Source organism: Sander vitreus, chromosome 24, assembly GCF_031162955.1.
Source record: "Sander vitreus isolate 19-12246 chromosome 24, sanVit1, whole genome shotgun sequence".
In the NCBI taxonomy this organism is placed as follows: Eukaryota; Metazoa; Chordata; class Actinopteri; order Perciformes; family Percidae; genus Sander; species Sander vitreus.
Genome location: NC_135878.1, coordinates 6,335,044 through 6,354,628, shown reverse-complemented (window position 1 = coordinate 6,354,628; position 19,585 = coordinate 6,335,044). Strand labels below are relative to the sequence as shown.

At 40.6% G+C, this 19,585-nt stretch overlaps 2 protein-coding genes across 2 annotated transcripts in view; both read right to left on the bottom strand.

The window, feature by feature from the left end:
- The window catches only part of LOC144513080 (FERM and PDZ domain-containing protein 4-like), a 67,689-nt gene extending 63,496 nt beyond the window's left edge, over positions 1-4,193 (bottom strand). Inside the window, exon 1 of the mRNA XM_078244155.1 lies at positions 3,931-4,193. Coding sequence (XP_078100281.1) covers positions 3,931-4,193 — 263 coding nt within the window. The remainder of the gene's footprint in view (positions 1-3,930) is intronic.
- A 2,622-nt stretch (positions 4,194-6,815) lies between these two features.
- Positions 6,816-19,374, bottom strand: LOC144512845 (MSL complex subunit 3-like). Its single transcript, XM_078243798.1, has 14 exons — positions 19,189-19,374; positions 17,689-17,771; positions 17,408-17,503; positions 16,940-17,034; positions 16,756-16,853; positions 15,349-15,477; positions 15,049-15,206; positions 14,597-14,755; positions 14,230-14,465; positions 13,969-14,058; positions 11,697-11,806; positions 11,292-11,391; positions 11,027-11,111; positions 6,816-8,379 (listed from the first exon to the last, which is right to left on the bottom strand). The coding sequence occupies exons 1-14, from the start codon at positions 19,285-19,287 to the stop codon at positions 8,280-8,282; spliced, it is 1,638 nt and encodes a 545-aa protein (XP_078099924.1). The 5' UTR covers positions 19,288-19,374; the 3' UTR covers positions 6,816-8,279.
- Between the last annotated feature and the right edge of the window lie 211 nt (positions 19,375-19,585).

Below are 19,585 nucleotides of genomic sequence, written 5' to 3'. Positions count from 1 at the left end.
TGGCTAATTTGCTCATTGATAGCTCGGAACTTTTGGAGTCTTTTATCTCTCTCTCTCTCTCTCTCTCTCTGTGGGATTTTTAGATATTTTCTGCTGAAAACAGCTGCGGCTAGAAACAAGGTTGAGAGCAGTAGGACTGAGCTAAAACAGTAAAGTTGCGGGCCGTAAAAACCAAAATGAGCTGAAAAGCCACTGACTGCAGAGTGATAATTCTCTGTGGGTTCATCACTACATGCAACACTATTCATGATGGGGTAGAAAACAATTCAACATCACATTTGTAAGCCTTAAATTAAATATGAACTAGTGTTAATAGTGTTTACTTCTATCAGTCTAGGCGGGGAAATAGCAGTGTATGTGGGTTTAGGCAGCGGCCATCCTACAGACTGCACTGCCTCACACTAAAGCCTCACTTGAAATCCTCTCAAATTTGATGTCAAAACCACAGAGCTTGAAAGAAGTAGAAAATGCAGTTCTACAGAAAGATAAGTGGGTCTGTCTGCCACACACTGCACTTGCCTGGCGAGATAGACACAACTTCCTCTAAAATTCTCCAGAAGACCGAACCATTTGCAGCCTCTGCTCAGCTGAAATGAGCTGCACAGCGATATTTGATTTTCTGTGCTGTACCATGGGGAGATAAACTGAATAACATGAGAAAATAAAAAGTAACTACACAAATTTAAAACTCAAAACGAAGCCAATTTGCATGTATGTACTCACTCCACGGAGACATACTAACACCCCCCAGTACCTTCACTACACTCCTCCATAGGTAGTGTATAGCAGTACACTCATCCCCACAGCTCATCATTACATTGTGTAGACACAGAGGATGTGATGTGAGTAAATGCTACATCTTACGACTATACCTCATGACTCAGTGTGCCGTCATGCTGCGCGCCTCTCTGCCCGACTGTATCCTAATCTTCAGGCTGCCACCAGCAGAGGGGCAGGCTCCAACAACAACAACAACAATAACCACAACTGCAGCAAAATGACTAAGTTGGGTCAGTGGGGGTGGGGTGAGAAATTGAGAAAGAAAAATTGTAGTTGTGAAGCAGTTGAGATAACGGAGAGTGGAGGAGAAAAACAAAATGAGAAGAAAGAGAACGAATGGATAGAAGGCAGAGGGTCCAAATAAGTAGTGATGGGGTCATCCAGCAGCAGAGCTACTATCCCTTTATCTGCTGTTATTCCCCTTTTCTTTACATGTCTGTAGCTCCCTCTTTGGTATGATCCTCAGGGCTGCCTCTCTATTTTTTCCTCTCTCTCTCTCCCCATCTGGGGATGTTTGTTTTTTAGTTTTGTTCAGAAAAGTTTGGCACAGCAAGGGCAAAAACAGCAACATTAATCTATGTCCCGGAACGGTCATTATATTGTCATCTTTATTATTCTTCTCACGTGAAGCATCCCATCTTGTTCCAGATGGTCCAATCATCGCTAAGCTTCCCTAAATGCACCAGCCAATAGGGTTTAAGCGCACTGACCACTGTAAGCTTTTTAGACTTTAAATACTGCCCAAGAACATTAACTGTTTCCCTGCACATTACTGAGTCAGAGATGAGCACGAGGAGGACAGAAACCGAAAATGGGAAATATGAGGACACCAGGAAGAGGCGGAGAAAATGTGGAGGGCCGTTAGCAATGTTTCTATCCAACTATGAAGAAAACCTTTGAAATGTCTTAAAATTTAAATATGAACTTGCTATGTTTACATTAACTGGAGTAAGATGAATAAATGGGGTTTCTTAAAATAGTTTGACATTTTAGTTGATACACATACGCTTTTTTGCCAAGAGTTAGATAAGATTAGCTTAGTTTAGCCAAAAGCCTGGAAGAAGGGGGAAGTCACTGCCAATAACTTGTAAAACTACAAATGACTCTTTTTACCTTTCTGTTAGTGTGCTGTTTAAAACAAGTTTATTAATGACTTTTAGAGGTATTTGGTACTTATTAATTATTAATTTTTGAACATTGTAGAGAGACTCCTACTTCCAGTCTTTATGCTAAGCTAAATACCTCCTGGCTCCAGGCTGCTTTGAGCACACACACAGGAATGTGGTATCAATCTTCTCAAGAAAGCATACAATGTGTGTATTTCTCAAGAAATCCGACTATTCATTTAATATAATAAGTTTACATTACAAATAAAACTAACAAATTACTAAGAAATGCATTTTGTAAATATTGTATACTGTGTGTGTATATATATTTTATGCACAACATAATCATGTATGTATCAACTTATGCCCAAGAACAGTTCTTTGCAAAATGTTAGTATTGTCAGCAAGACACCTGAATGTGAAAATGTTTAACAATACAAAAAGCCAAGCTGACATTTGCCACTTCTATTAAGACATTCCATTTTAAAGATGGAAACCCAGCGACTGACAAAGACAAATAAAAAGAGCAAAAAATGCATTTATATACCTCAGCTGGCTCTGAAATATTCCTCCACCAAAGTTTAATCAGTCTTCGTGAAAGATACCGAACGCTCCACGAGGAGTTAGGGGTGGTTTAAAGACATGGTGAGAGTGTCAGCCAGTGAGTGTGCTCAGACTTTTGTCTGTCTGTGGAAGGGTAATTATATGTATCAGGGCATGCTCGAGTGATGGAGAGTGGTAGGAAAGAAAGCACAAAAGGGGAAAAAGAAAGGCTTGATGAACACCCTGGGTTTTCCCACTAGTCGGAGCCTGAGAATCTCTGAAGAATTCAAGGAGAGGTGATTTATGCTCTCTATCTAAACTAATGCAGGACTTGTTTTATCCACTCTCACAGTCCTGCGACTGGGAAACAGACTTCCATTACGGAAACACTTGTGATTAAAACCTGATGAGACAGATGATAATCGCCACTGTGGGCTGAAAGCAAAGTCTCAGTGAGAGCACTTGCATTCATGTACTGTTGGTAGAGATCTGTAATTCTCTTCTCCCATCGTTTCTAGGTTAGTGTTGTTGCCCTTACTACTGAACTCTCAACCAGAAGGGAGAAAGAACAAACTAGGCCAATATATCGATATTATATCGATATCGTGATATGAGACTAGATATCGTCTTAGATTTTGGCTATCGTAATATGGCATAAGTGTTGTCTTTTCCTTTTTTTAAAGGCTACATTACAGTAAAGTGATGTCATTTTCGGAACTTACCAGACTGTTGTAACTGTTCTATTATTTGCCTTTACCCACTTAGTCATTATATCCACATTACTGATGATTATTTATCAAAAATCTAGTCAACACTATAATATCGTTGCGGTATCGATATCGAGGGATGTGATATTTGATTTGATTTTCTCCATATCGCCCAGTCCTAGAACAAACCTTGCCTTCATCAAATTAAACTTCTTTTGAATGACTCAGACAATCAGACGCCTTCATCTAAATGTCAATGGAACGCAATGGCGAGTTCAAAAAGCATGCGGAATTACACATTGAGGGGCTTAATAAAAACGTATTGATCAGACCTTGTGTTTGAATCAAGGGACTCACTATATTACATAGAAGTTTACATCAGTGTGACATAAATGATATTTAAGAACAGATTCAATCCACTAACTGATTTGATGTAAATGTGGTAAATTATGTATCTGTGTGATTGCAGGTCAAACCAAGATGGCGTATTTAAAATGGAATGCATCATGGAGAATAGCATGTTTACTGTTGCCATGATTACATTTGAATCTCATACACACAATCATGCATGTACTTTACCACGGGAGTCATGACAGTGACATGAATGCTGTGTCTTGTTTAAGGACACTTTGACATGCAGCCATGTTGACTTTTTTTTAAAGGCATGCTAGCGTTGTGACTCTGCAGATGGTGATATCTGTCCATTGTTCTATATTATATGCAATATATATAGGAAACGCGTACTTTCACCTTGTCCCTGATAAATGCTCGAGTTATTACGATAATGTGCTTACTCCTCATTTCCGAGAAAAGACGTCTCCCTCCATGCAGCCTCCCTGGTTCGTGCTTCAGAAAAGAACTTGACTGAAGAAGACTTCTTTAGGTGCAGGTCCTCCAATGGATTGCAGCCACTAGGAGCTGCCAAGGGAGTCAAGACTTGGTCAGAGCTGACTGATGTGAGTTCAGTGCTATGGTCAAATGATGTCCAAGAAGAGTCAAAGGAGGCAGAAGGGCTGGTGTCCACCTTCTCCTCTTGCAATCCATCTCCTAGGTCCATGGTTCAAGAATAAAAATGGAGAAAACGGCACGATGGGGGGCTGGAGAATGAAGATGAGTTAGAAAGAGAAAATCTGACTTGAATGAAGATGGGTCAGGAGATAAATGTGTCAAAAGCTTGGAGTGGATGAAAAGACGGGAAGCAAAAAACTCTTCAAAATGATGGAAAGAGATGTCTGCATGTGCCTAATATACAAAGGCTTTTTTACGAAAGTAAGGAGAGGAACAGCAAGACAAAAGACCAATCAGAGGAAACGCTAGACAAAAGAGATGGTGATATGGATGTGAGGGCAGAAAAAGAAAACCACTCAGGGACTGAAGAGGAAGCCAGACACAGAGACCAGACAGTGGGATGGAAAGATAGGACCCAGCCGCTGCAGATGGAAGGAGGTGAACACAAACAAAAGAAGAGGCAGAATCAGGTGAAAAGGTGCGGGCAGCAGCACTTACGAGGTGATAGCTCACATCTCATTACATGCCATTTTCCCCCCAACAATTGAATCATGTGGTAAGTTGATAGAGACGGAGCAGGACGGGAAATCGATTGGAGATGCATGGAGAGGGTGAACTGGTGGTTTCTGTGGCTACATGATAGCAGCAGGCAAGAGAGTGCCGTCTTGGGTTGCAGTGATAAGCAGTTCATTATAAGAAGTCTGACGCAGTTCAAATACAATTCTCACCACTAAAACCCATTAGGACCCTGATATGCGGAAGCCAGGTTAGCCAGCCTCCCATAGGTACACTGGCAATAGACTAAGAGCATTGTTCTGCATACAGTAAAGATACAGTATGCAGGTATAGAAGAGACTTGCACACCTTTTCAGGGTATTCTGACTTAACTATCTTTAGATGAGAAGATTGATGCCACTCCCATTAGCTATGAAGCTAGAGCCATATGTTGATTAGCTTAGCTTAGCATGACGACTGGTAGCAGGGGGAAAAGCGCTCCCATGGTGCACTCCAAAACTTAAAAAGCAGCACCTCTAAAGCTAATTAACACATACTGTAGCTCATTTGTTTAATGCGTACACAAACAGAAATGTAAAAACAGTAATTTTCTGTTTTACAAAGAGTCATGTGCTGGAACTCATTAATTAATGTTAACTAATTTATAGTGAGCCATAAAAAAATAAAAAATAAAGTTCTGGCAGGTTTATTTTTGAACTTTTGGACAGAGCCATGTTAGCCGTTTCCCCTTGCCTACAGTCTTAATGCTAATCCAAAATAATGGACTCCCGTGAAATGAGAGTAGTGTGATCTTCAGAAATGTCAAACAAATGTCAAACAATTTCTCCAAGAGAGCTGTGACAGAGCTCTAACAGTTACACTGGCAGATATAAAATACTTTGCTTTTAAGGTAAGGTTATGATTTCATAACATACCTCCCATAGTTAATTGTGTTTAGCATTATAGTTTTTTTTTTATTTTGTATTTGTCTGACACTTAAGAATAGCACAAAGGGCCTGAACCCCATCAGCATGCTTGAAATTAACTTTTCCATTTTCTTACTATTCTTCACCGACATTTTCAGGGCATAAGTATTTTTACTTGGCCGCACAAGGATCGGCCTTTAAGTACCTCACTTCCTCACGCATCTAGCTTTTGATTGACACAACACCGGCTGCTGCAGGAGGGACTAATGAGTTATTGGATGGTGACCTCAAACCCTTTAACTCCACTGAATAGTTACAAATTAAGTATGGCAACACTTTAGATTCAGCTGTGACCACATCTGACAAATGTTATGTACTGTAACTCTGCCCACTAGGTCTCTCAAATTCCCTCAACACTGTGGTGTTTCAGGACAACCAGTTCAAAAAGTACCCGATACAGAAGATATCAAACTTCCATCTGTCAAATACATGTCCCCCTCTGCTTAGCAGTATACGACTCCCATCCATCTTCAGCAGACAAGAGTGCATTGATTATATCAAAATTCCAACTTGTTCGTTTAAACCAGGGGAACCGTAGCAGTATCATACCACATCAATAACAGATTTGTCTTGCCACTTTTCCTTCTTTTTAAATCCCCTTTTATTTAAATAGTGTCATAGTTCAAATAAGCACCGCTAGATTTGATAAGGTTTGCTTGCCAGTAGCAGGACAAAGAGAAGAGCTGTGTTAACAAGGACAGCAGGTTCAAAATGTCAAGCTGCAGCAAAAACATTTTCAGGGTCTACGTTTAAACTCCACTATAACGCGGGGACATGGAAAAACATTGCATGGCAGCTGGATTCTCACGATATCACAAGAAAATCCATTTTGTCAGGCTTCAAGTAATGCGTTGGTGTCTGAACGCCAGCGGACTGAAACAATCTGTGTCCTTGGAGCTACGAGCGTGGTTTGTTCAAAACAACAACAACTGTGGACATGATAGACAGATGGCTCTTCCAATCTCCTGCCAGGTATTTCTATTTTTAAAGTGTCTGCCCTTTTCCAAACAGTTTTCAATGTTTGCTTCTCAGATGGTTCTGTGTGACAAACCATTTGGCTTGTCAGGTTAGGAAGATCAACGTAGCTGATAAAACTATCCGACTACATTCTAACTTTTAATAGAAGGGTGCTTTGTGAGATTGTCGGCGATTCAAATCATCATCAAATCAATGTGCATGCTCCCAGCTGATTCATCTCATCAAGTTTTTATTTAAACTATGAAGAAAAAAAAAAAAAAAAAAACAGACATTATTGAAAATAAACACAAAAGTCTTAACAGGCTATGCAAATCGTAGATGTATTTGCTCAAGAAACAGCTGAGACAAACTAACTGTATTACCTGGTCTGAAATTAGCCTCGTCAAGTATTGTATAACCAATTCAACAAGCAGATTAACAGGGTGATAAGAAAAATAAATAACATACTCATATCTACATTTTTACAATGTCATGACAGGTAACCATAACAATTACTTTTGTTGCATTCACAAGTAATTCCTAGCATGTGTTTAACTGACTATTTCTTATTAAATGTTTAGCAAATGGCATCAGTCGTTAGGCTGCAAATATCAAATGTATGCCTTTGACATATTCAAGTGATTAATCTTTTTGGGACTATATGAACTGAGCTCATCTTAACATTTGCAAATAGGAACAGCCTCAGGTCTTTAACTGTATATTAAGATTACAGGTTGATAAAGAGATTACCTTTAAAACAAGATATAACAACATTGCTCCATGTACGGAAATAAGGGAGCAACACATGGAAAATGAATATAAAAAGCAGCTACACATTTATCAGACATGCACAGGAAAAAATCAGAAGCATAACAAAGCAAGAAGTCCTACTGTAGCTTAAAAGGAATCATATCCAGAAGAGGATCAGTGGTGGCGTTGCATGGAAAGCACTTAAAAAAAGTCACTACATAAAGAGGGGCCAAGCTACCAAACAGGCAAACCAGCAATACCCTAAACAGTATCCAAAGGTTTATAGGGGAAGAAGAAGAAGAACACAGGGCTTTTTGATCTGTGTGCATTTCCCCAGGCCACAAAAATTCCAACCCTGTAGCTATGAAGAGCGGCAAAGTCAGAGCGGTAGAAAAAGGGGGGTTTGCCAAGCAGTGCCGTTTGTGTCTGCTTCCAGAGCTGAGTGATTAAAAGATCTTTTGTTTTGGCCAGCATCTAATATCTGAGAGGCTAGAGAACTTTCCAGCTATAGGCCTGGTAACAAAGAAGAAGAACAGGCTTGGAAGGGGGACTCAGCAGTAGCCGTCTCCTGTGAATTAAATCTTATAGGATGCCTACAAAAAGGTAGCGCATGCCAACACACAGCACTCGACATGCCTTGGAGCAGTACATTGAAGCAAAGCAGAGCAGGCTGGCTCGACATAAAGCACAGTCCCACAAACAGAGCATGGGTGCGGGTTAGTGGCATGGTAGAAGCAAGTAGTTCCACAAGGCAACAGCAGGAAATGTAATGTTAGGCCAGAGGTGAAGAATGGTTGGTCCAGGAAAACACAAAAACAGCTGAATTCCAGAGACAGCTGCTATTTATTCCTCTGTACACAAGCCCAGACAGGTCAGTCGTGACAAGCTATAGGGTAGGTCAGGGTAGAGACAAGCAAGGGAAGGAAACACAATGGCTGACGTCTCCTTCAATAAATTGGCCTCGGTTGTTTCATGCTGTAGTGGGCCTCTGATGCTGACACGTATGCGGACTCAGGGAAAAAATCCTCCTGGAACTCTGCCAGAAACCTAAGAGAGAGGGCGGGAAAAGGAAGTACAAGAGAGTGAAATCTGGTGAGATATTTTGTCCAACAACTCCAACAATGTTTAGAAGCCCTTTCTGTTCACATCAAATATTTCAACATAAGCTGTTTTGTCATCGGATACGACAGGCTTACAGGAAGCAAAAAGCAATGACAGGAACGCATCTCAAATGTCACGTCCCAGTTCACTTCCACTTCTGGTTTTCCTAGATATCCCTGGCTCATTCCACATAAATCCTAGACCCCTTGCCCTTTGCCCGGGGGTATACATGTCAGACACAAAGCCCCCCGCATCCATCCCTATACCACCACCAGAGAACCAATCGCTATGACTGAAAGACCGAGAACATGAGACTGACCGACGGTCAGAGAGGGAAGAGTGAAACCCCCCCCCCCTCCCATCTAATCAGTAGCAGGGAAAACTAATCCAGAATCTTCTTAGTATCCTCTACTCGGCCAAATCCTCTAAATCTTGCCATCTCATCTTAGCTCCACCGGCCTTCCTAATCTCAATGCAAACAAAATTATCCTCATCAGAAAACTTAAGAACACTTTGACAACGAATAAACAAGACAACCTAATGGGACAATAAAGGGGAATATGCGAGTACCCCACAATCAACGCTAAGAAAGACTTGGTTTCAAGAAATTAGTGTAATTTAAACCTAATTCTTCACTGCAAATAAAAAAACATGACTCACAGAAATTCATTGAAAAGCATTGAATGGGTTTTAATGCATATTTATTAATCAGAAAATAGTTTTTGGCTCTTTGGTGACAAAAATCCAGGCTCGTGCTAATCTTTATTGCTATTAGATCAGTAATAACACAAGGCAAGCTGCTTTAGGCATACACATTGTAAATCAGCATAACTTGTGCGTACACATGTGCACACACACCCGCACTTAATCATAATCATTCTTGCGGAGAAAGGGAGAGTGAGAGATCAACTGTGGCCAAATCCCAGAATGCACTGCACTTCAGTCTCTGCGACATCAATCAGTTTTTGCCCGCTCTGCACAATCTGCCATGAGGCTGATTTCAGAGTAAAAGGCACGAAAGCTTTCCCAAAAGACATTATTTTAGTTTGTGTCCAGTGTCCTGCAGAGTCTCCAACACCGTAAAAAAATATTAATTACCAAGAAAAAATGTTAGTGTTCAGTGCAGAAAACCCTATCAATCCTCTCTTAGTGACTTATAGTTCATCACAGAGCGGCAGAGGAGATTTAAACTGCAAAAGTAATTTACTCTGAAGCACTTCACTCCTCTTTGTAAGTTATTGTCTGTGCCATTTTGTAGAATAATATTCTATGAAAAGTGATGCACCAGTGATTTGCAGTCCGGTGCCACTGGAGTGTATTAAAAGACTTTCTGCCCATGTTCCCACTAGTACAACTAGTAAGGACACTGCACAGTGTGCTTTGCCAAGAGGAACTCCTAATGCTGCTGAAAAGAGTGAGGTATTAGGATTTTGTGTGCGGAGTGTTACAGTCCTGTGTTGACAATTAAGAGCCTTTCTGTCCCTCGCTGAGAAAAAAATCTGTGCATCACATATTGGATGCTGTTCTCATACTGCACACCACTCTCTTCCTACAAACTGACATGAATGCCAGCTCTAGCTTTTTTTAAAAGACCACCTCGGGATTTTGTGGCACCGAGTACAGTTTATTTATATACTTTGTTTGGTTGAGTAGTGGAATCAAGGTAATTTTGGCTCTCAGACTCGGGTTTGTCCCTGTGCCCATTCCATGAGTTTAGGCATTGCTCCACAGCACTGCTTGGTGGCAGAAGACGGTACCGTGTGCGTTTGATTAGAAAATGAGAGGACCTAAATCCCCCAGGTTTGGGACTGGGCCGGCTGAACTGGAGATCACTAGGGAGGATTTAAAGATTAGACTCCCGCGCTTGTGTAACGCCCACTCATCTCCCTCCCTCTAACACATGCTCTCTCACCCCTCCCCACCATCCCATGTTCTCATTTACTTACTATTCCTTGCCTTTTTGTTTTGGTGTTTCTGGGTTTTAATTTCTTACTTTTACTATGCTACTGTGAGGCAGGCTACCAAACATTACATTAGAGTATTGTGCATAAGGCATAAAATGTATTAGTCAAGGATGTTCTTGAGACTGATTCCTTCCAGGTTCTGCCCCTCTCTTCTTGTGAAATGAGAACTTTCTTGCAGCTCAGGTCCGGCTGTTACTATGGAGCTTTAACGCTTAGCTAGATTAAACCTTGGTTAATGTGCCTTGCAGGTTATTAGCAAGGTGCATTTTTAAGTGCTTCCTATTTCATGTCCTGTTAATTGAATGCAGCACTTTGTCTTTTTAACAATTTATCCACCTTGGCAATCAAACATGATTTCACACTGTTTGTCCAGCTGACGGCACAATCCATTTTTCAAGAAGGGGGTGAGATATTATGCCTGAATGTTTTAGTGAAGAAACTGTAAGCCTTTAGGCCCGGGTGAACCAACGATTGGTCCTTCCCTGTGTTAAGAAACTTGAAACCTGCACTTATTCTCTTTAGTCTATTTTAATTAAATAGTTTCTGTCCCTCTCTTGCATCGTTAATCACTTACCTCTGAGACTTCTTATACGTAATCATAAAAATACTGATTTCAACACAATAATCACCTGAGAAAGAGCTCCAAATGCTTGACAAGGGCTCGAAGATTCCTCTCAGGGATCTGCATTTTTCCCAGGATCTCAGGAAGCTTCACTGGAAGGAAAGCAAGACAGTGAGCATGGGAATAGAAGGAAGTTGCACAACAAACTGACGAGAATGTGTTCAAACTCACAAAATAAGAGGGAAGCGTTTGTCCCTCCACCACCATGAAACTACTGAAAGCACATATATGACAAGAGAACCAGTGAGAGTAAAATGATCAGAGACACCAACCAAAAAGACGCAAGAGGTGCTGTGATCCGTACAGGTAGGAGGGTGGGGGAGGCTGGTCATGCAGAGGGTAGTTATCAGGAGTCAGCTTCCAGCTTAGGACCTGGTTGACAGAGTAAAGGACAAATAATTTAACAGAAACGTTGAGGTTTCACATAATTACATTGAAATGCCATTCACAATTCTGAACTGACTACATGAAAGGTGACATTAATGTTACTGACTGGTCAATGTGAACTTGGCAATAGCAAAGGCCTGTATGAATACATTATCAAAACACAGACAAGGACCAAACAGTATAGGGTATTTTGCTCGGTCTGACAATTTCCATTCATCCAGGTTATGTAACTATCCAAGTGTCCTTGAGCAAGACATTGTTTCCCTTGCAGTTAATAGCACGTTCATCACCTCATTAAGCTCATTGTTTCTCCGGCTCTCAAGGCCATAGAAAGCACCACTTCGCTCTTTGCTTGGCGTCAAGGGCAACGGGGAAGATGAGCCACTGTGCACTGGGGTTTCTGGGTAAAGAGAAAGAAAGGAGAATGACACGTTTACAGATACACTCAGAGCTGTGTTGCTCATCACTGCTGAAATATGGCTAAAAAAATAAACCAATGACAGGAAGAATGTTTTCAATTTTATTTATTCAAAAAATAAATTTACTCAAAAATTCCCCCCAAGAGCAAGCATTGCAAGCGACAAGGTTTTGAGAGCGCAAAGTTCTTCTTATTAAAGGGGTGACATAATGATTATGTAGGGTATTTCACACTGTTCTTTAAGGTCTCCTAATAGGGTATGTAACATTGGTTGGGCTGAAAATTGCTTGAATGCTATTTTATTAGGCCCTTAACTACCCTGTGAATATGGCTCTATTTGGAACAAGAGCTTGTCTTCCAATATGGTATGCTCATGAATATTTAGATGAGCTGTGCGCTGATTGGTTTGAGCGACCCACATACACATCCATTGGAGACTAGACAGCAGGTCTCATATTTCAGACACTGCAAATTTTTAGAAAACGGCAACCTCCATACCCAGTGAAAGTCACCGTTTCTCGGTTACTGGACTACCGGAGCTCGGGGCCAGCTGCCGGCATACCTAGAGTAGAATTACGTCACGCCACTTATATAACATCTATCCCAATGTCTTATAAAGCCAACAATGGTGTTCGATTTCAATTTAATGCATTTTTGTAAACATTAGGGATTTTGTTAGCTGCTACTGTCCCTTCAATCCTATGGCTCAAGATCGCAGCTAGCTGCAGGCCCTGGAGCTCCGTCAGGGCCTCGGCATTTTGTAGTCCAGCTAGCTCACAGCGAGCCGGAGCCTATGAAGTAGGACACGCCGGGCGGCGAGGAAGCACCGGTCACTGTCACGTTAGCCTGCTGAGCTCCTGCTGAACTGCGACACACAGTCGAACAAAATTTGCAATTAGCCATCAATTTTCGTAAAACGGCCCATATTTGACCTCTACATAGTTGATTTCTGGCATAAAAAAGTCTCAGAAGTGAATTTAGTCATTCAATAGTGGACCTCTGGAGATCTGCATGACCTAGCTAGATTCAGAAGACTAAGCTGACCTCAGGTCAGTGGTGTAGCCTATGCAAATGTTGGGGTTTTAGCTTTGAGATTTGCCCGTTTTTAGCGGCTGTTTCAAAATGTGAGATTTGCATAGTAAAGGGGTATCAATGTGATTTTGAGCTTCTATGTATGTCCCATTTACCCACCGAACTGTCGTTATTCAACTATGACAAGGTAAAATCGGTTTTGCATTCTATCACCCCTTTAAACACTTGAGGGGATGAACGTGTGAGGAGAGAAGAAGGATAACACCATCTACTGGGCAAAACTGGTAATTACAAATACAAAAACTTGTCACTACACTGAATAGAGTTATACTGAATGTTTCACGCGATGCATTATATTGACATCCGTCCGACTGTGTGCATCTTTATTTATTTTTAAGATTATTTTTTGGGCATGTTAGGCCTTTATTTTTAAAATGACAGCTAAAGACATGAAAGGGGAGAGAGAGGGGGAATGACATGCAGCAAAGGACCACAGGTTGGAGTCGAACCAGCGGCCGCTGCGTCAAGGAGTAAACATCTATCTATCTATCTATCTATCTATATATATATATATATATATATATATATATATATATATATATATATATATATATATATATATATATATATATACATACAAACTCTACCAGGTGAGCTACCCAGGAACCCCGACTGGAACAGAGCCATTGTTTACATTATTAATTGCACCTGTGCTTTTCCTGCTATGACAAGTCAAATGTAAACAATGTAAACATTAACAATGTAAACATTAACGGTCATTAGGGATGAGCTTTATAGACCGTAAGAAGGAATAAACATGGAACCATTCTATGAACAACACTTGTAAAAGCTTGACTGGAATACTGTCTTATTTGGCTAAGAATACCGCAGGCCATGAAAACAGTCATTGATTTTTCTGATACCAATCATCCTGACCAGAATGAAAGTCCACCTAATTCACAATTTTAAGGGCCAAGAAAATTGCAACTGGTGGTAGAAAACTCCACAAGGTCAGGTTGAATATTACAGTTAAGAGTTACATTACAATGAGCTTTTATTTATAATGTAATAATATTTTGTAGTAATATTTTTTTAATAGCGTGTCACCTTACTTCTGTCAAGATTGAGGAAGAACTTGGGCTGGGATGAGGTGTCGACCAAACGGCGTTTGAGCTGCGGGGACGCTGTGGCACTGCCTCCACCTGGATCATTACATACAATGTATATACATTTAAACACAAGTGTAATCATTGTTACATTATGCCTCAAAGATCACACATATTACTAATAAAACATAGATAAGGTCCCTTTATATAAAATGCATTGTTGGAACATTTACAAAATTAGCAGCAAATCCAGTAAAAACTGATTACCTCCACTGCTCCCTTCAGCTGGCCGGTCACCTCCAGATGTGTTCCTGGTGGAGCGTCTGAGTGACTGGGACTGGAATGAGATACAGTCCATGTCAGGGTGACGCCGGCGCTTCGGGGTGGGGGCTGAGGCGGTCGGCGTGGTGGCAGAAATGTCGCTCAGTGCAGGTTGACTGTCTGTGGACTGGGGGGTGGGTGGGTTGTGCCCCAACGGGCTAGGGCTGCGCTCTCGTTGGGCACTTCAAGGACAACGACAGAGAAAAGGGCTGATAGCTTAATGGTAGAGCACAATGTTCAAATGCAGTGTATCACAGCCAAGCAGTGGTTTCTGAAACAACACATTAGTCTTGATTAATCATGGCACACTTACTTGCTGGAGCAAGGGGAGCTTTCATTGACAGCCAGGAAAAGCCTGGAGGAGCTGACCTTTTTGAACTGAGCTTGTTCAGAGGGGTAGAGAAGGATCATGGGTAAGGTGAAGTCGAACGTGATCCTCAGGCCGTCGACCATCTCCTTACACAACTCTTCACTTAAAACAAAAGGAAATTTAAAGGTTTAGTTAAAGTTCATAATAATGCTTGCAGTCTCAGCTGGGCCAGCTATAGAAATTAACTTTTAAAAAACATGATAAAATTTTAGTAAATTTAGGTAGACATGCAACTGTGAACCATAATATAAATATAAGAAATATCACAAAAATGAATATGGGGAGAAACGATGACAAACATTTAATTGTTGCCTGAACAGATGATGTATATTGGACGAAGCCAAGATTTCCATCGCACACTTTTTTTCTTCTGTTCAAAGCGTGTTTAGACTCACCTCTTCTCTGGAGGGACTGGCTGTGGGCTGCTGTTCTGTGTGGTGTTCTGCTGACGCCGGTACCTCTCGTTGGCCATGAATGCTTTGTTGATGGCAAAGTGCTTGACGTAGGACTCGAGGATGTACACGACATTCATCTGACAGGGAACCATCACCAGCTAGGAGAGAAAAACATGGCTAATTATGGACAAGCTTCAAGTCAATTCAATTAAAGCAGGTTTCCATGTCTTACCATGCCTTCCAGAAGTACCAGTATCTAAACAAAATGTGTACCACTGCTTAAGATTATGCTGCATGTACCTTCTTCCTCTTGTTGATGTAAAAGCAGTCATCCTCCAGTTTCTTCTTCAGAATTTCGGGGATGTTGATGTCAACATGGACGATCTTCTCCTCACATTCCCTTTTAACATTAATGTCTGGCTCAACTCTCTGAAACAATCAAGACATGAACATTCAGGTGCATCAGAGTAAGGACCTAGAACATGTTTAACTTGCAAGGCCACCGGTTATGCTATTAGATTACTATAAATGGACATTACAAGGGAATGAAGGAAAACAAGGTCATTTTCTGGTGCCACTTACTGCAAGTTGGTCCAGATAACAGCATCAGCTAAAGGCCTAAAGTGTAAATGTTGATCTCTCTATCGATATCTATCTATCTATCTATCCATCCATCCATCCGGGCTGTAGCGATACACTAATCTCATGATACTATATATCACGATATTTAGCCAACGGACGATTCGATACACTTACATTATTTTCTGAAAGATTTAAAGGCGACAGTGATTTTGGTGACATCTTGTGAGTGTTCCATTTACTTGGATTTAATTAACTGAACTGAAAACATCAATTACACAATATATGTCTCTGACTGGACAGAGAGTCTACAGCTTGCAAATGCTGGACAAATTGAATCAAAGATGTGTTGAGAAAATTAGTTCCATTTATTGAAAGCTTACAAGCCTTTGAAAAGTAAATAAAGTGCAGTATTGCAATTAACAATGGAGAGTTAAAAAGTGCAGCAAGTGGCCTGTTCTGAACAGTTTCTTTGACAGCTTTTTTAGCTTGACACTGAACATATGAGGTAGCCAGTCTAGCCACCAGGTAAGTAAACATAGTACCATGGCTTCTCCTCAGAACACACCGAAGAAACGCCGACTTGAGCATACGCTCTGCACGTGCGCGAAACGTAATACGTCTCCATAGCAGCAGGCGGCGCTGCTCTGTATCGTTTCCATTAACAGTCTGATTGTTTCCCAGAAAATGAAAACCGGCAGCTGATTGGACAAACACGTCACGTGGTTCTTTTTTCTCCGGAAATTCACAGCCAGACTGTCATGGTAGGCTTGTTCAGAATACGATCTCATATTGTACTAAAATAGTTCACCGAAACGTGTTTCTGAAAACATTTTAAGCGAGAAATAGGCCGCGCAGTTGCTGAATCTGTCTTCATTTCAGATCGACAAAGGTCAGTTTAAAAGATTTGTCAGATTTTGAGAGGCTCATCCGCTCGCCATTTCCGGGTGAGTCCCGACTGCCCTCCAACGCGAACGGGGGTAAACACGGGGGATTTGAATGGGACTTATGTATCGATACTCGCGGCTTAAAAATCGATACTTTCTTGGGAAAAAAATATCGATTTATATCGCAGAATCGATTAAATTGCTCAGCCTTAAACACACACACACACACACACACACACACCATTTTGTTGAGATCATCAGAGAAGGTGCTGTCCCCACTGTTTGAAGAGTCAGGGTCAGAGTCGTCCCCGTCACTGCTCTCTGAAGTTGAGATCAAACCTGGAGACAGAAAAATACAGAAGGATTAATTTGATTGCTAAGGGAGACTGGGAGAAAAAAACAAAGACAGGAGGAAGATTTCTCACATGCGTCATCACTGTCATCCTCCTTAGGGAGAGTCTTCAGAGAGGATTTAGTACCAGACTGACGTCGCCGCCTCTTTGCCCATCCCTTTCTCTTCCTACCACCAGGAAAGAAAACAAAAACATACACACTCTCTATATCAGTCTCGTCTAAAAATAAAACAAACTAATAAAAGGGTCAAATCCAAAACATGTGGACACAGACATGCAGTGCACTGGACTTGTGGTTTGAGTTATGTGTCATTTACAGTATGTACACTGACAGCATCATGCCTGTCTGAAATCAACAATACAACTTTTCTACTGCCTGATAATCAAGTAACACAAGGCATTTAATGATTCTACTCTCTACTAAGAGAGGCCTTAGTTATATATATATAAAAAATACATATACTCAATGGTTAATCATTGTGATGGTATTTACCTCCATGAGTGTGAGTGACTTAATGAATGAACATAACATGAACTTACATGCGACCTAGTGCTTTGCGAGCCAGTTTATGTTGCAATTTACGGTTTTCCTCAGTGTCCCTTAGGACATGATCCTCTGCAGCCCAACGATCCCAGCTAACCAAAAACACACAAACATTTAAAAAATAAAAATTCACAGACCTGCATGGTTACACAAGTTGATGAACATGAGATTTTGCAAAGATAAACACTACAATGAGTATGATATATTTAAGTAGGTAGGTAGCAGTAATAACTACGTGTTCATCTTATGTTAATCAAAGCAAGCCATTTAATGTTACCTTCTGTTCCAACCGTTGAAGTGAATCAGGTACTTTGGGATTCTTCTTCCATGTTCGTCTGTACCAATCAAGACATCAATGACCTGTAATGTGAAGAAGAACCAATAAAAACAGTCTTATTGAGTCTTGCTCAAGGCTCCCTTAAACAAACAAACAGTCAGTTAATTCAGCATAGGTGGAATGTGCATTTACTCAAGCCTGTTCAGGCTCTCTGAGTAATCCATGTTTTTACACTTTATACATTCAGTTACTTGGAAACAAATGGCAATTCAGTCATTATCAGAGCCAAATAATTATGATAACCTCATGAAACATGACGTAAGCTAACGTTACAGTTTAGCGTTGAACTGGAAGTCTAAGCTTTCCTCATACTGCAAGGGACTAGGGATTCCTAAATGTAGCTTGTCCAACTAGAATTAGATACACAACATTGTGCCATTTATTGAACTTCCAACCAACTTTAACACTAAAATGATGCTTACATATTTAGATATGAATAATAGAACGGAGCATTACTCATCTTGCTTTTGATACTGTAACTATTTATTTATTTATATATATATATATATACACACACACACACATATACACACAGTTACGTGTTGCTGCAAAAATGTTGAATGAAGGACTTATACTTGTAATTCGGTGTTTTACATTGTTGTCGTTAGTATGCTACTTAAATAATATAGGTATGTAAAGCTATTTATTCACCACTGCAACTCACAAACATGCAGTTACGTTACAACACCTAGCTAATGCCAAATGCTAATCTAGGTCCAGACTGGAATGTTTTGATGTAGCTAGCTAGCTAAACAAACCCTCTAGTGAAAACGACATTGCGCACTTACCCAGCAATAAAAAAGTAACGTTACTCAAACTCTGCTGAAGCATTTTTGAAACACATTAACATTATATTCTTCGCTATCATGATATGGCGTTAAAATAACAAGACAGTAGCTAAGTTGATAGCTGAGCTAACGTTACATTTCAATGGTCAGTGTTACCCAAGTTAGTGGTGCGTTTGTTTATTAACGTTAGCTAGCTAGCTAGGTGTTGGCGTTAAACTACTTTTGGGTGATAGCCACCCAGCTATAACGTTAACTATCGCTACTTTACTGCTCTATGAAAGATGTCTAACGTTAATTTAAATAACGTTATCACATGCCTTGGTGGTAGTTTTGTAAGAGATGCTTCATCAAGCAGCCTCCTTTGAAATGAACTACAAAATATCATAGTTGTCGTTACTAACGCTAACGTTGCTAAGCTAAATAATGCGCGTCAAATAGAAACGTGCAACCAAACGTATCCGGAAATCATGCAAGAAATATTAACAGTTAACGTTGTTTTTCTCAGGCCGAAGTGGTCGTCATGGTCGATTCATACAACGTTACCACACACTTAGCTAACATAAACAACCCTTATTTTCTAATATAAAGTATTCGTTTGGACAAAGTCGAAATACCGAAGAGCTAAATTGCTTGCACAAAACATTAATGTTACCTTTGCGTCATACAACACTTTAGCCTTGGTCGGGTCTGGTTCAAAGCACAGGACTCTTTCTCCTTTGTGAAATGGATATTTAATTCCCCGCGAATTCATTTGTTCATGGCGACGTGTGGAAGAGGGGCATCGATTTGGACCTATAAACTCCTTAACCCTGTCGTTGCCAAACACTGTTGTGAGGTGTCTTCTTCGTCTTGTAGGATTCCGGTTCTGACGTTGCTAAGCGTATTACTGCCCTCCACACGTCAAAGTTTGAACTACATTCTTACATACATACATTACAACATACCTGCATCATGCATCATAATGAAGAACTGCCTTGGGTATCACATTAAGGAATGAGGTGGAAAAGGCATTGAAAATTAAAGAGCTCAGAAAGGCCATAACCCGTAAA